Raw genomic sequence first — 16,634 nt, 5'->3', positions numbered from 1 at the left:
CAAGTCGATATTTTATTAACATCAATCATTGCAGTCTTGGTGTACATTATGTCAACCCGCAAGCCCCTCCTTTTCCGGCCCCGCCCACCGCAAATTCCGAACCCCTCCTGTGGCAGGAGGGGGCGTGGCCTCCTGCCAAATGAAAAGTCAAAGCGTTTGTGATGTCAGCAACATTCACAGGCCGCGCCCGCCTTATAACCCCACCCCGAGTCCTGCCGAGTGTGAATGATGAACGCAGAGTCATGGAAAAAAAAAAAATATTGTGAAGGAGGAGGGGGCGGGGCTCGGACCTGGGAAAATGTCCTTCTTTGCTTCCTGCCAGGGCAGAGCTATTTCAGACACCTCTCGAAATAGGTGGAGCCTACGTAGCCGCCGCGCAACGAGCGATGGACGTTCTGCTCGAAAAGGCGGCGGTTCATCTGCAGCACCTCCGCTGCCTCCTTGTTCAGGGGGTCCTCGGGGTTGGGCTCCTGCAACCAGAGGCGACAACTCAGAGGGCATGTACTGATGACATCACCGCCAAGAAAAGCCATTACATTCAAACCTGAAGTTTAGTACGTTTGAAAGGTGTCGTGAATTACTATAAGTGACTTTAACACTGTTGCAGATCATATTTTTTTCAAACAAATCCATCAAAAAGCTGAACAATGAAAGCAGATCCCAGTTAGTCTTCCGTTCCCAGCTACTTTTGCCCCGCCCGCTAAAAAATATCTCCAAACGGAAGATATCACACCCAGAACGAGCTTCAGATTTTTGCAGTCTACTAGCATTTTATTCATTTTTTTGTTTTGTTTTGTTGCTACCATGTGACCGTTCTGCCATCCTGTCAACATGTACTAGCTAGTGCAGCACTAGAAAGCGAGAACTGATCAGCAATTCTGGTTGTTATGTCACACCCAGAATTGCCGAGGAAAAAGTGTGTGTTCCCTGAATTCATTGTTCTGCATACAATCACTATCAAATGGTAAAAGACCATGAGATTTGAGTGGCTAATTCTTTTCCTACGTTAGCGCAGTCTTTTTTTTTTTTTTTTTGACATAGTCGCCATTCTGTAGGACTACAGTATTACCAGTATATAATGTAATAATAATAGAATTAACCCTTTATAAGGCAAGTGACTTTTTGGTAATTAAAAAAAAAAAAAAAAAAACTCATAAATATTTACATGGATAGAGATCAGTGCAGGGAAAAGAATGAAAACATCTCCCCAATTTGAGGTAGGATACTGTTAGGGCTCCATTCCCACCACTCACAAGTCAAATGTTGAATGAATGACAACTTTCTGCTGTGCTGTGTCTTAACTATAACGCAAACTAACCAGTCAGCAAGATTTACCACTAATGACATTATTTATGCAGGCCGCACACTACACGTTTGAGACGATAAATTAAGTTTATGTTTGTAAAATATATACTGTATTTTGTAACACTTTACAATAAGGGTCTCTTAATTAACATTAGTTAAACATTAGTTATTGTCAAAAAATGCATTAAGTAGCATTACAATGATTAATATAATTCCTTCTCTAACATTTATTAATACAGTGGGGAGAACAAGTACTTGATACACTGCCGATTTTGCTGGTTGTCCCACTTGCAAAGCATGTAGAGGTCTGTAATTTGTATCAGAAGTTCTCTTCAACTGTGAGGGACGGAATCTAATACAAAAAAACAGAAAATCACCTTGTATGATTTTTAAATAATAAATTTGCATTTAATTGCATGAAATAACTATTTGATACATCACAAAAATCGAACTTAATATTTGGTACAGAAACCTTTGTTTGCTATTACAGATACCGAATTTTCAGCTCCCTCCATAGATTTTCTTTCGGGTTCAGATCTTGTGAGTGGCTAGGCCACTCCAGGACCTTAAGATGCTTCTTACGGAGCCACTCTTTAGTTGCCTTGGCTGTGTGCTTTGGGTCGTTGTCATGCTGGAAGACCCAGCCACGACCCATCTTCAGGGCTCTCGCTGAAGGAAGGAGGTTGTCACCCAAGATCTGGCGATACATAGCCCCATTCATCCTCCCCTAAATACGATGCAGTCGTCCTGTACCCTTGGCAGAGAAGCAGCCCCAAAAAAATGATGTTTCCTCCTCCATGTTTCACGGTTGGGATGGTGTTCTTGGGGTTGTACTCATTCTTCTTTTTCCTCCAAACACGACGAGCCGATTTTAAACCAAAAAGTTCCATTTTGGTCTCATCCGACCACATGACCTTCTCCCATTGCTCCTCTGGATCATCCAGATGGTCAGTGGCAAACTTCAGACGTGTCTGGACATGCACTGGCTTCAGCAGCGGGACCTTGCGTGCGCTGTAGGATTTTAATCCATGATGGCGTACTGTGTTTCCGATGGTTTCCTTCGAGACTGTGGTTCCAGCTCTCTTCAGGTCATTGACCAGGTCCTGCCGTGTAGTTCTGGGCTGATCCCTCACCTTCCTCATGATCAGTGATGCCCCACTAGGTGAGATCTTGCATGGAGCCCCAGAACGAGGCAGAGTGACCGTCAACTTGAACTTCTTCCATTTTCTAATAATCGCTTCAACAGTTGTTACCTTCTCACCAAGCTGCTTGCTTATTTTCCTGTAGCCCATCCCAGCCTTGTGCAGGTCTATTATTTTATCCCTGATGTCCTTACACAGCTCTTTGGTCTTGCCCATTGTGGAGAGGTTGGAGTTTGTTTGTTTGAGCATGTAACCAGGTGTCATTTAACAGGTAACAAGTTCAAACAGGTGCAGTTACTTCCGGTAATGAGTGGAGAACAGGAGGGGTTCTTAAAAAAGAACTGAGAGCCAAAATATTTACTAGTTGGTAATGTATCAAATACTTATTTCATGCAGTTAAATACAAATTATTTAAAAATTATACAATGTGATTTTCTGGATTTTTGTATTAGATTCCGTCCCTCACAGTTGAAGAGAACTTATGATACAAATTACAGACCTCTACATGGCTTGCAAGTGGGAAAACCAGCAAAATCGGCAGTGTATCAAATACTTGTTCTCCCCATTGTATATTAATTAACATGAGTTAAAGCATTAGTTAATGCATAACCAGACAGTAACTAATGGTTTGGTAAAATTAAAAATATATACAGGCCTATATAGGGTTAGGTTTTGTTAACTTATGCATTTATAATTTCTTAGTTAAGGGACACATGTGCAACACTTTACAATAAGGGTCCAAAACGTATTCAGTAATGGTTAATAAGGGGGGGGGGCTTAAGCATTTAAAATGTCTTAGTTAAGGGACACATGTGCTACACTTTACAAAAAGGGTCCAAAAAGCTTTCAGTAATTGTTAATTAAGGTTAAGTAATACTTATGAGGTACGTTCAGGTGAAATAATACCATACTTAAGGTTAGGTTAGCAGCACCCAAGGACTCACAGAGCAAAGTTTCCCATTTTAAAATAACAATCACTTACTAGTACCACTATACATTAATAACTATTTATTAATGCACTGATGTATATCTGAATTAATGTATATTATAACCTAACCTTAAATATCGTATATACATTCAACATACCGTACATACTGTAAGTACTGTATTTGTTTATTATAACAATAAATCTACAAGATGGCATTAACATTATTAACATTCTTTCTGTTAAAGGGATCCACGGATAGAATGACTTGTTCTTAAAAGATAAATGTTAATACAAGTTATAGTAATTTTATATTAAAACCCCTCTTAAGGTTTTCGTTTTCATTAAATTTGTAACATTTTCAATAAAAAAAATTCTAGTAGCTCGCCATTGTTGACGTCGCCGAGCGGTGACGTCACATCGGGCTCCCTGCCGTTCTTCCACAGTGTCTATAACTACGTAAGGTAGTGATTGAAATACACTACAAGGTGTCAATGGCGAGTTTTAAATTACTTAGAAATCAAGCCAATGAGTGTGTTTTGTCCCTCGACTGACGCCGTAGTTCCCTGTTTACTGGTCCATCCACGTCATTTGAGTGCTGGCTTCACAACGTACGAGACCTCTGATAGTTTGTATATTGTGACTAAATATTGCCATCCAGTGTATTTGTTGAGCTAAACGAAATGTTTGAAGAGTTTGACCAAAGTCTGAGTTTTATGTGTATTTTGCATAGGTATTTTGATTGGGAATTCCAGTTCTCTTTGCGTTGTTGTTTAACTGTGTGAGAATAGAGCCTCATTATTAAAGATTGAAGCGCATTTCGAGTTGCCCAAGCTTATGCCAATAAACGGCGCGGTCCAATGAACGCCTGTGTCTCTTAGCTCTCAATGTGCAAAAACGCTGCGTCATTGTAATCTGTTTGAGGCAATGCATGAGCGGGTCATTCCGCACATGTGTTAAATGCGTCAAATATTTTAACGTGATTAATTAAAAAAAATTAATTACCGTTCGTTAACCCGATAAATTTGACAGCACTAATATGGACATCACATTTTGGGTAATGTAGGCCACAAAATTAACATTTATGAATAAATATGAATTTTATTTTTAAATTAAAAAAAACTTACCTGTATTTTTTCTTTAGTTTAAAATAATTAAAAATAAAAGTCGGGGAAAAACGAGAACATATTGACTATAAAAAGGCTAAAAAAAAATAGTAGTACTAGTAGTAGTTGATGTGTTCCTGAATTTCAGTATTGCAAGCGGTAATAATTCATAGTTACTGATGTGTCAATGTAAACACTGTTCATTTTTTTCAGCAGATCTGGTTCGTCTATTGCCGTCAATGGCAGCCAGTGAGTTTAAAGCTGAAACTGATCATTTGAAAACATGAAATTCAATGTGACGCGATGTGCGAAGCTGCTCACTCACTAGAAAAAGATACTGTAGGCCATAGATGATGGAGTTTATTGTCAGCACGGGCTTCCAGTCCTCCCTGCAACAAAAACACGTTCACACTTGATGTCACATAAAAGACAAAAGGTACGGTTACCTTAAGATGTTGAGGCAGACGTTTCCTTCCAGGTCTATGTTAGGGTGGTACACCATGGTCTCACACTTCACCTTCGGTGGGTCATGAGGATACCCCTGTCCCACCTGCGAAACATGCACGTCTTTCACCTTTTCTTGGCAAACATACAACAGTATTGCCGTTATGAAGAATTGTCGAATCTGACCTTAAAGCTGAAGACAAACTTTCCTCCTTTGTAAAAACCCTGACAAAAATAAAAATTCATTAAATCATTAGACAACTATTTTTTTAAATGCATGTCCTTCTCAGCTACTTAAACATGGAGAAAGGAAAATCTTGAGTGTCTTTAAAGGCTGAAAACAATTTTAATGTGGCACATAGGAGTTTCGTGTACTCCCATTAGGGTTGTTTAAATTGTGTTGGTTATTTAAAAAAAAACAGATGGATAAAATGGGTTTTGGGGGAGTTTAGGGAAAAGACAGAACTAAGGAAGTTGTGATACAAAAAACGTGATTAAATATATATGCTAACTAATATAGGTAGCAATGCTATCTCGGTATGACCACTCTTACCAAGGGGACAGCATTTTTGACACCTAGTAATCGAAGGATAGCAGGTATAAAAATGGGTCAGGTGTTAAAAAGGTAGGAAGGGTATGGAGGAAATATGTTCCAGTACATTGTACTAGTTGCATTTTAATCCCCATTAGTCAGTCGACTATTTTTACGTTTAGTCAACTAATTAATAATTTTTCCCCCTTTTTTTTTTTTTAAACTAATTTAGCAATGAAGTTTTTGATGACACTTATTAATTCACAAAAACATTTTGGAAAACTTAAATTCTTTATTAAAGTACAAATCAACATGTAAATAACAATAAATCACAAACGAGGTCAAATGCTAATAGCATTAACTAGTGCAAAAGAATGGAATGTAAACATGATTCAGAACACTGATTTCGCCTTTCCAACATGATTCAAAACAATTCTCAGAAACAAATCTAGCATTAATATTATAGTATACTACTATATATACAGTGGGGAAAATAAGTATTTAGTCAACCACCAATTGTGCAAGTTGCCCTACTTGAAAAGATTAAAGAGGCCTGTAATTGTCAACATGGGTAAACCTCAACCATGAGAAACAGAATGTGGAAAAAAACAGAAAATCCCATTGTTTGATTTTTAAATAATTTATTTCCAAATTAGAGTGGAAAATAAGTATTTGGTCACCTACAAACAAGCAAGATTTCTGGCTGTCAAAGAGGTATAACTTCTAACGAGGTCTAATGAGGCTCCACTCATTACCTGTATTAATGGCACCTGTTTTAACTCATTATCGGTATAAAAGACACCTGTCCACAACCTCAGTCAGTCTCACTCCAAACTCCACTATGGCCAAGACCGAAGAGCTGTCGAAGGACACAAAACGCCTGGTGTAAAGAAATAAACTGTGGGAGCAATTATTAGAAAATGGAAGACACAAGACCACTGATAATCTCCCTCGATCTGGGGCTCCATGCAAGACCTCACCCCGTGGCGTCAAAATGATAACAAGAACGGTGGGCAAAAATCCCAGAACCACACGGGGGGACCTAGTGAATGACCTACAGAGAGCTGGGACCACAGTAACAAAGGCTACTATCAGTAACACAATGCGCTGCCAGGGACTCATATCCTGCACTGTCAGACATGTCCCCCTGCTGAAGCCAGTACACGTCCAGGCCCGTCTGCGGTTCGCTAGAGAGCATTTGGATGATCCAGAAGAGGACTGGGAGAATGTGTTACGGTCAGATGAAACCAAAATAGAACTTTTTGGTAGAACACAGGTTCTCGCGTTTGGAGGAGAAAGAATACTGAATTGCATCCGAAGAACACCATACCCACTGTGAAGCATGGGGGTGGAAACATCATGCTTTGGGGCTGTTTTTCTGCAAAGGGACCAGGACAACTGATCTGTGTAAAGGAAAGAATGAATGGGGCCATGTATCGAGAAATTTTGAGTGAAAATCTCCTTCCATCAGCAGGGGCATTGAAGATGAGATGTGGCTGGGTCTTTCAGCATGACAATGATCCCAAACACTCAGCCAGGGCGACAAAGGAGTGGCTTCGTAAGAAGCATTTCAAGGTCCTGGAGTGGCATAGCCAGTCCCCAGATCTCAACCCCAAAGAAAATCTGTGGAGGGAGTTGGAAGTCCGTGTTGCCCAACGACAGCCCCAAAACATCACTGCTCTAGAGGAGATCTGCATGGAGGACTGGGCCAAAATACCAGCAACAGTGTGTGAAAAGCTTGTGAAGAGTTACAGAAAACGTTAGGCCTTTGTTATTGCCAACAAAGGGGACATACCAAAGTATTGAGATGAACTTTTGGTATTGACCAAATACTTATTTTCCACCATGTTTTGCAAATAAATTCTTTAAAAATCAAACAATGTGATTTTCTGTTTTTTTTCCACATTCTGTCTCTCATGGTTGAGGTTTACCCATGTTGACAATTCAAGTGGGAGAACTTGCACAATTAGTGGTTGACTAAATACTTATTTGCACCACTGTAATAGTATTATAATCATTGCCAAACAGATTATTCATGAATGGTGTCATTTTAAAGCTATTCTTAGTGTAGAATCTGATTTCTGAAGTACTGTATTAGTATGTGGGATTAACTCCAGAAATTATTGTTTATATGGCGAACATGACGTGCTTTTATTTTGAAATGTCCATGGGAAGTATGTTCGCCAAACCGCTAACATTAAGCTATACGCTCCGCAAAAAAAACCTCTTTTTGTCATTGCATGTGGTGTCAGTAATCATTTTTTTGCTTGCAAATGCTGTTAAGCAGCAATTTTTCATGTTTGAAGTGTCACCTTTTAACCGCAAGTTTGCGTTTTGGAGGAGACTGCTAATGTTTTATAGCAGGCTAAAATAGGTTGTCGTTTTTCCCCATTTGCCTCAATGTAGCAATGCTAACGTTTACAGTGTTTAATATAGGCATGTTTCCTTATTTTGTATGTCTGAACTTTAATTCTACGGCGTGTTGATGACCAATAAACATCTGTGGAAGGAACTGGAGTCTCATATGCCATCAATACGCACGTGTACACGCACGCACAAATGTATGAACGCACGCGACCATAAAACGCAGCCGTGAAAATTACCGCCCTCATTTTTATTTACCGTGCGATAAATTGACTCATTGCATATTGCGAAAAGCTCAGCAACTTCAATAAAACATGTCGTTAGATAGATAGATGGACTTACAATCTGCCAGCTAGTAATTGTCTTCTGTCGTCCTCCAAAATTACAACTGGGTGACGGCGCTTTAAGTGTTCATTCACGGCTGACGTGCAGCCAAGTTTGGTACTGATGAGACAGGACACAACAGTGTACCCGCCTTTGTTTCGTTAAAATAAGTCAATGTTTTGGCCACTCTGGTGCGCTTTTTTGGCTTTGTGCCGCTCGGATCTACACCCTTTTTTACTTCAATACGGCGAATTTCGCCGAAAGCTGAGAGATTTTCATGCCTGGATAGGAAAAGGGTAGATACAGTAGGTCAGGTAAAAGTGTGGTACGGTAAGGTGAGTGCGCAAGCCATGTTCGTAATTAGAGAACATCGGTATGCCGATCAAGTCATTTTCAAAGTATCGGAATTGGCAAAAAAATATCGGCCATGCCTTTTTTTAATACATATATATTTTTTAATTAAATCGTTTTCTAATTGTATTTAACGTTACAGACATAATATGTTACACTCATCCAGAGTCTTCAGTTTAGACTTAAGGTAGGGTTATCAAATTTATCCCGAAAACGGCAGTAATTAATTTTTTTAAAAATGTATCACGTTAAAATATTTAACGCAATTTATGCATGCGCTGCATGACCCACTCACGCATTGTCGCGCTCAATCTGTAATGGCACCGTTTTACCTACCTATATAGAGAGATAAAAGGCAGCAGAAAATGAGTAGAGCTAATTTTGGCAGCATTTGGAGCCTTTTTTCAATTGGCTAAAGCCGTACAATCCCTCTCCCTACGATTAGAAATATTCAGGGAAGCAATGTGGAGCAAGGTAGCAATTGATCTTTTTCTTAACACCTTGTGTTATTTCCCAATGCAGAGAAGATATACAGTGCCTTGCAAAAGTATTCGGCCCCCTTGAATCTTGCAACCTTTCGCCACATTTCAGGCTTCAAACATAAAGATATGAAATTTAATTTTTTTGTCAAGAATCAACAACAAGTGGGACACAATCGTGAAGTGGAACAACATTTATTGGATAATTTAAACTTTTTTAACAAATAAAAAACTGAAAAGTGGGGCGTGCAATATTATTCGGCCCCTTTACTTTCAGTGCAGCAAACTCACTCCAGAAGTTCAGTGAGGATCTCTGAATGATCCAATGTTGTCCTAAATGACCGATGATAAATAGAATCCACCTGTGTGCAATCAAGTCTCCGTATAAATGCACCTGCTCTGTGATAGTCTCAGGGTTCTGTTTAAAGTGCAGAGAGCTTTATGAAAACCAAGGAACACACCAGGCAGGTCCGAGATACTGTTGTGGAGAGGTTTAAAACCGGATTTGGATACAAAAAGATTTCCCAAGCTTTAAACATCTCAAGGAGCACTGTGCAAGCCATCATATTGAAATGGAAGGAGCATTAGACCACTGCAAATCTACCAAGACCCGGCCGTCCTTCCAAACTTTCTTCTCAAACAAGGAGAAAACTGATCAGAGGTGCAGCCAAGAGGCCCATGATCACTCTGGATGAACTGCAGAGATCTACAGCTGAGGTGGGAGAGTCTGTCCATAGGACAACAATCAGTCGTACACTGCACAAATCTGGCCTTTATGGAAGAGTGGCAAGAAGAAAGCCATTTCTCAAAGATATCCATAAAAAGTCTCGTTTAAAGTTTGCCACAAGCCACCTGGGAGACACACCAAACATGTGGAAGAAGGTGCTCTGGTCAGATGAAACCAAAATTGAACTTTTTGGCCACAATGCAAAACGATATGTTTGGCGTAAAAGCAACACAGCTCATCACCCTGAACACACCATCCCCACTGTCAAACATGGTGGTGGCAGCATCATGGTTTGGGCCTGCTTTTCTTCAGCAGGGACAGGGAAGATGGTTAAAATTGACAGGAAGATGGATGCAGCCAAATACAGGAACATTCTGGAAGAAAACCTGTTGGTATCTGCACAAGACCTGAGACTGGGACGGAGATTTATCTTCCAACAGGACAATGATCCAAAACATAAAGCCAAATCTACAATGGAATGGTTCAAAAATAAACGTATCCAGGTGTTAGAATGGCCAAGTCAAAGTCCAGACCTGAATCCAATCGAGAATCTGTGGAAAGAGCTGAAGACTGCTGTTCACAAACACTCTCCATCCAGCCTCACTGAGCTCGAGCTGTTTTGCAAGGAAGAATGGGCAAGAATGTCAGTCTCTCGATGTGCAAAACTGATAGAAACATACCCCAAGCGACTTGCAGCTGTAATTGGAGCAAAAGGTGGCGCTACAAAGTATTAACGCAAGGGGGCCGAATAAGATTGCACGCCTCACTTTTCAGTTTTTTATTTTAAAAAGTTTAAATTATCCAATAAATTTTGTTCCACTTCACGATTGTGTCCCACTTGTTGTTGATTCTTGACAAAAAATTAAAATTTTATATCTTTATGTTTGAAGCCTGAAATGTGGCGAAAGGTTGCAAGGTTCAAGGGGGCCGAATACTTTTGCAAGGCACTGTATCAATTGGTAGCACAACGCACAGTCATGGTTCCACTTCCCATCATGCATTTGGGTTGAATGGCTGCAGTATCATTTACCGAAAGCTCAACAAATACACTACAATATTTAGTCACAATATACAAAATCACAAATCTTTCGATCTGTGGATCCCTCTCACAGAAAGAATGTTAATAATGTAAATGCCATCTTGAGGATTTATTGTCATAATAAACAAATACAGTACTTATGTACTGTATGCTGAATGTATATATTCGTCCGAGTTTTATTCATTTTTTTCTTAATGCATTGCCAAAATGTATATGATCGGGAAAAATTATCGGGAATGATTGGAATTGAATCGGGAGCAAAAAAAAAAAAAAGCAATCGGATCGGGAAATATCGGGATCGGCAGATACTCAAACTAAAACGATCGATGCAAAAAAAAAACATGATCGGAACAACCCTATTCGTAATATGTAGTAAGTGAGCTCAACATCCTACTTCTTGCTATGTGATCGCTAATCCTTCTGATTAGTCACCTATTAAAGTAATCATTTACGGCAACCTTACTTGTGACTCACGCAAATATAAATGCACGCACCTCATCAGGCGAGATGATGAGTCTGAAGTTGAGGAGGTCGTCGTCGTCAGGGAAGTTGATCTCACATGTCTTTGGCAGGTTCAACTCATTGATGTCTGAAACATACAATCCCAAATAAACCCTTTAGATTTCGTTGTCTGAAACTCGCATGCCATCATCGGTTGTTTCGGGGGTTTTCAACACAGGACGTTATTTCATTTGGACTCGAATGCTGCATTTAAGGAAGGTGGGAAGTCGGGAGTTTTCCAACCTCCAACTAGAAAAAATATCATTGGAATGCCACTCGAATTTGGAGGTCCTAGTCGCAAAGTCGGGGGGGGTACCCGGCGTGAGTGAATGGTCCCTTCCTAGCATCCCAATAAAATGATATTAACAGATCGAATATAGTCAAAAAAATTCAAAATGCACATCGTTTGTTCAAAATACACATACAGCCAAAAACAATGTCACACCAAATTGCCGTAATTCATTTATTTCTGCGAGACTATTTTTTAGATGCGTAATGAGACCCCCATAGAGAGGAGTGCTACGGCAACTTGTGCTCATGCTGCATTCGAGGAAGATGGGTAGTTGGACTTATCCCACTCGGATGGTACCAGTTGTGACCTCAAAGTGTTCCAATCGTTTTTTATTTTGGACATCAAAAGACATGTTGACCTCCAGCAAACCTGCCTTCTCATAAGTGATCAAATACTGGAGGAAAACTCTAAATAGACCACATTGTATACTGCCTTCTTTAGTTTTTCTATTGACGGTCTGCTTTTCGACGGGCACCGCATTTTATTGAGTGACGTCTGATTGAAGCAACTTGTTTTTGTTTTTTTTTCCTGACTTGGCGACTAGTGCCTCCCAGTTCGAGTGGCGTTCCAATGTTATTTTTTTCTGGTCGGAGGTTGGAAACTCGGACTCCCCACCTTCCTCGAATGCAGCATCAGTCTAAGGAGTCTTGAATGAAGAACGGCAACATAGTGAAACATGCATTTAGAGGCTGTGGAAACAGACAGAAGAAATGGGCAAATGAGAGTTTCCACAAATTCCCTATGAAGAACGAGGAACAATACAAACTTTGGATACTTGCTGCTGGCCACGATATAAACACACCGGTGGAAAAATTATCCACTCTGCAGCATGTTGCCTACAGAGCAGCTGGATTACAAATGTTGCTGTTCATACTACAGTTATTGACATGCAATGGTAAGTTTTAATAACTTCATCCTGAAAATATAGCCAACACTATTGATTGCATGGGTCATCGGTGATTTTCATGCGTGCATATTAGGGGTGTGCCATCTAAGGCACCCCACGATTGGACTAAATTACGATTCAGGGTACTACGATTCGATTATTGAACTTGAATGATTATTGAATTATCTTCACGGTATTAACAATGATCAGGATTTCTTTACGCCCCTACCTCTTTTCTCTTACTTTGTGGCTACTTCATACTAATGATCCAGCAGGAACAATGGAAACATGCCTATACAACAAAAAGCTGAACTTAAGCTGCTCTTTTTCACAAGAAGGCGCAGCTGTTTCAAAGGGAGTACTTATTTCTCCCAACAATACAATAAAATTTACAGTGGTGGAATGAATTCCACATTTTCTGGAAAAAAACCAAAGTGCCTTTAGAAATAAGACTTCTTTTAACCAATATACTTTGTTTTCACAGATTTCTGTATTATTTCGCATGTTTGTAGTGTTACCGCTGTACTTGATCCTGGTTTTACATGTTCTGCATATGTATTATTTAGTATGCTTTTGTACACTAATAACGCACAAATAGACATGGAAATACACGTTAGCGAATTCCCTATTTAGCTTAGCACTAACTGTTAACATCTCAAAAACAACAACAATAAAGGCTAAACAGTACAAGAGGGTTCGTGTACTCACCTCTAATAGACGCACACGGGACTTAACAACACACTCAGGACTAGGCATGTGCCGGTTACCGGTTTCACGGTTTACCGTGGTGTGAAAACGTCGCGGTTTCAAAACCACTAAAATTTTCCGTCAGACCGTAGTACGGTATTCGCCATTTTTCATGTCTCAAAAATGCAGCCAGAAGTGGCATGGCGCGGCAGCGCTCACCCCCTACCGTTTGTTTCTGTGTGTGAAAGTGATGCTATCGGCTAGCCAGCCAGCGAACACAAAAACAAATACTCCAAACATAAGGCGTTCTTTTCTTCAATTTATTGAGCTCTCAAATCGTGGTAAGGGTAATATACAAAATGAATACATTTAAAATGTTGTACAATTGTATTTTTCCATGTGTGAGTAGCTTCAACAGATTAGCACCATGGAAAAGTTCGCCAAAAACAAAACACACATTTTCCTTTCAAATTCGAAAACTAACTAAAAGCTTACAAAGATGAATGTTAGCCTAAGCTTAGCTGGGAGAGCAACTTCGTCGAGTGTTACAGCCGCAGAGTGAAAAAACAAGCTTGATTCGCTTGAATGAAGGGGGAAAAAAGGATAGCATCAAAGATCGTTAATTGCAAAAGATGATCTTGCCCTAAGCACAAATCCACGTTCGTTAGCGCAAGGAGAGGTCTCACTTCCAATGTTTTTTTTTTTTTTTCAGATGAAACCTTTCCACAACAATATTTACATTTTAACTAACTTGTACATTTTTAACTAACTTATTAATTTATGAATTCTTTATGTTCTTTTTAACACAAAGGCATGACATCATGTAGACTAGATTTGACACAATGGCTGAAATTGGCAAAACTTCACTTGAGCTTTTCCACCCTCAATTAAAAAAAAAATTATTCAGAAGTGTTTTTATTTTTTTCTACAAATTATTTTGCTCTTGCTCTAATCTTGAGCAACTTGAGCTGTGGCTGTGGGTATAGTCTATAAGTTATATTTTAATTAAAATATCTGGGTTTTTTTATTGATAATTAACAATTAACAATATATTCATGTTCCAATTTGCAACTATGTTCTGGAAAAAAAAAAAATCCTGTTCAATTGAAAAAAGTTTTTTTTTTTACCCATACATCTCAAAATTTTGGAGCTATAATTGCAATACCGTGATACTGTGAAACCGCAGTATTTTTGCTCACGGTTATCGTACCGTCAAAATCTCATACCGGCACATGCCTACTCACAACATTGTTTCAATTAACATGACTTGAAACTACTGCTGGACAACTGAAAGGCAAGGAGCAGTGAACTCTCTCTCTTCCCCTCTTGCTCTAAAAAATAACTTGCGCACAGAAGAGGACCTAAAGCGCGACCACCGCTTGCCTGTCTCATACACAAATGTATTTTTGAATCTTTTGTACAGGAGTAAATCTCTCACTCAGTAACTTCAGCTGCCGCCATCCTCACCTTGTGCATCTCTTAAGGCAGTGTTTTTCAACCTGTTCTGCATTACGGTATGTTTTTACATTTGAAAAAAGCTTGTGGCACACCACAAACCAAAAATGTTCCAAAATTACTGTCTGCACAATATATTTAATCATAAAATAATTTCTCAATATTTGTACTTACTCAGTGCAAAACTTGAGCCTGTTTGGATGAACACAAACCCAATATGCTGGCATCAATCTTCAAAAGCTCTCAGTCGCTCTCCGTTTTTATTTTTATTTATAGCAGTTAGGCTTGAAAAGTTCAGAATTATCAGACAAGGGGACTTTAGCAATGTTTTGACCGCATCAGGGCCAACCATGTCGCTGACAATGGCTTTGCAGGCAGGTAATATTAATGTCTCTGCCGCAGTGTGGGACTTTTTGGATTTCGCAACAAGTTCAGCAAAAAGGTAAAGAAAAAAAGTTGCCCGTTTCTCCGTTTTTACAAAGGCGAACAAAATAGTCCATCAACTGTTTTGAAGCGATGGGTGTTTTGTTTTTTTTAAAAATGAACTTTGGCACCATGGCGCTGTTGGTAGCTGCTCGTGTCGCGTTCAAGAACTGCTCGGATTTCTAGCCATCAGCCGCCTTGCTGTCCTCGACAATGTGTTGGATTAAAACACGGGGGGGATTGATGGTCCTTGTATATGGATACAATGGAAAATAAATTTCCGAGTATATCAACACTTGACGATTCTAATCAAATTATGTACAGTAGACGTGCTGGGGTCCACATTGACAGCAAGATGGCTGATGGCTAGAAATCCAAGCAATTTTTGAATGCGACACGAGCAATACCTTGCTCATCTGCACACGACCGCAACCTTCTCCTACTCCTTCCTTCCAACTGCAGTCTGTAACTCAGCCCAACGATGTTAAAAAAAAAAAAGTGATATTGGATGATTTGTCGCGGCACGCCTGATGATCTCTCATGGCACACTGGTTGAAAAACACTGCCTTAAGGTGTCCAGGGAGCAGACGTGTCTTGAATTGTGTTCGGCTAGCAGCGGCTGTCATTAAGTTATTAGGGAAAACCATCGTTTATAAAATTATTTATGAATCGTAATCGAATCGTCGCGTGATGAATCTCGATGAATCTAATAATCGATGTATTGGCACACCACTAGTGCATATGTTGTTTTTTTATTGGCGATTGATTTGTGCCAGCTTAGCCATTCCGGAGCACTAAAACTAATAAATAACTAACTAACTGCATGAAATTTGTTGAAATCAACTCTACCGACTAATTAAAATCCGGCTAATTAAAAAATTACGCCTGATGTCAAAAATTCTTAACTTCATCTTTAAGGTCGAAACTGGTATTATCCAAGTGGGATAACTCAGATTTCCCACCTTCCTCGAATGCCGCATAAAACCTGCCAGGTGTGGCCTGCTCACCTGCGGGTCTCATGACGTCAGGATGCTAACACATGTGAATTCGAGCTGTCTAGCAGTTTAACGCAAAGAGCACACTAGTGAGAGCTGTTAGCTGCTAAGCAGTCGTCAAATATGTCGGAGTTGGCATGTTGCGTGTATATTATGTGTTTGTGTAGAATGAACACACAAGTGCAGCAATCTTGGCGGAGTCGGCTCGTTCCAAGTTAGCCTGTTTGGCTAACTGCTAACTGAATCTATTCTTGGCTTGTGTGCACTGACGAGCTCTCCCTTGCGCGTTTGGTCAATTACAGACATACACGTACGCATACACGCACATTTAGACATATATTTCCACACGTTTTTGAGTGTTAGGGGCGAACCTTTTTGTATCCGCAGCTGGGCCGCGCTGGCTTTTTTTCCGCCGGCTCCGGTTCTGTTTCCTCCAGCAGATTCCTCGTCTTTCTTCTGCTGCTTGAGGGAAAAGAGCTTAATCATGTTCACTGGCGGGATGAGACGCGCACGCCGTCTCCGTGTTCGCCGAGTCCGCGTCGCTGCCTCGCTCGCTAGGGAGTGTGTTCCGTCCGACACAGCACCCAAATGTTGCTGGAGGAGCCGCCGGCGTACGTCAACTAATGACACGCCGCTAGCCTAACGTAGCCTAGCATG

The 16,634-nt window shown here is 40.0% G+C and overlaps 1 protein-coding gene across 1 annotated transcript; it reads right to left on the bottom strand.

The window, feature by feature from the left end:
* ube2m (ubiquitin conjugating enzyme E2 M) lies at nucleotides 1-16,634 on the bottom strand. Its single transcript, XM_057818016.1, has 6 exons — nucleotides 16,349-16,634; nucleotides 11,233-11,327; nucleotides 5,109-5,147; nucleotides 4,925-5,028; nucleotides 4,804-4,867; nucleotides 1-470 (listed from the first exon to the last, which is right to left on the bottom strand). Exons 1-6 carry the CDS (start codon nucleotides 16,461-16,463, stop codon nucleotides 330-332), a joined length of 558 nt encoding a protein of 185 aa, XP_057673999.1. The 5' UTR covers nucleotides 16,464-16,634; the 3' UTR covers nucleotides 1-329.

This window comes from Corythoichthys intestinalis, chromosome 16 (assembly GCF_030265065.1).
Source record: "Corythoichthys intestinalis isolate RoL2023-P3 chromosome 16, ASM3026506v1, whole genome shotgun sequence".
NCBI lineage: Eukaryota > Metazoa > Chordata > Actinopteri > Syngnathiformes > Syngnathidae > Corythoichthys > Corythoichthys intestinalis.
The sequence above is the reverse complement of the archived record's forward strand: the minus strand, read 5'-3'. Positions and strand labels throughout refer to the sequence as shown.

Coding starts and splice junctions, on each gene's coding strand:
- ube2m (XM_057818016.1), bottom strand. CDS start 16,463: ATGATTAAGCTCTTTTCCCTCAAGCAGCAGAAGAAAGACGAGGAATCT. Junction 5,029..5,108: donor AGTTTGTCTTCAGCTTTAAG/GTCAGATTCGAC, acceptor CATGTTTCGCAG/GTGGGACAGGGGTATCCTCA. Junction 471..4,803: donor GCCTACAGTATCTTTTTCTA/GTGAGTGAGCAG, acceptor CTCTGGTTGCAG/GAGCCCAACCCCGAGGACCC.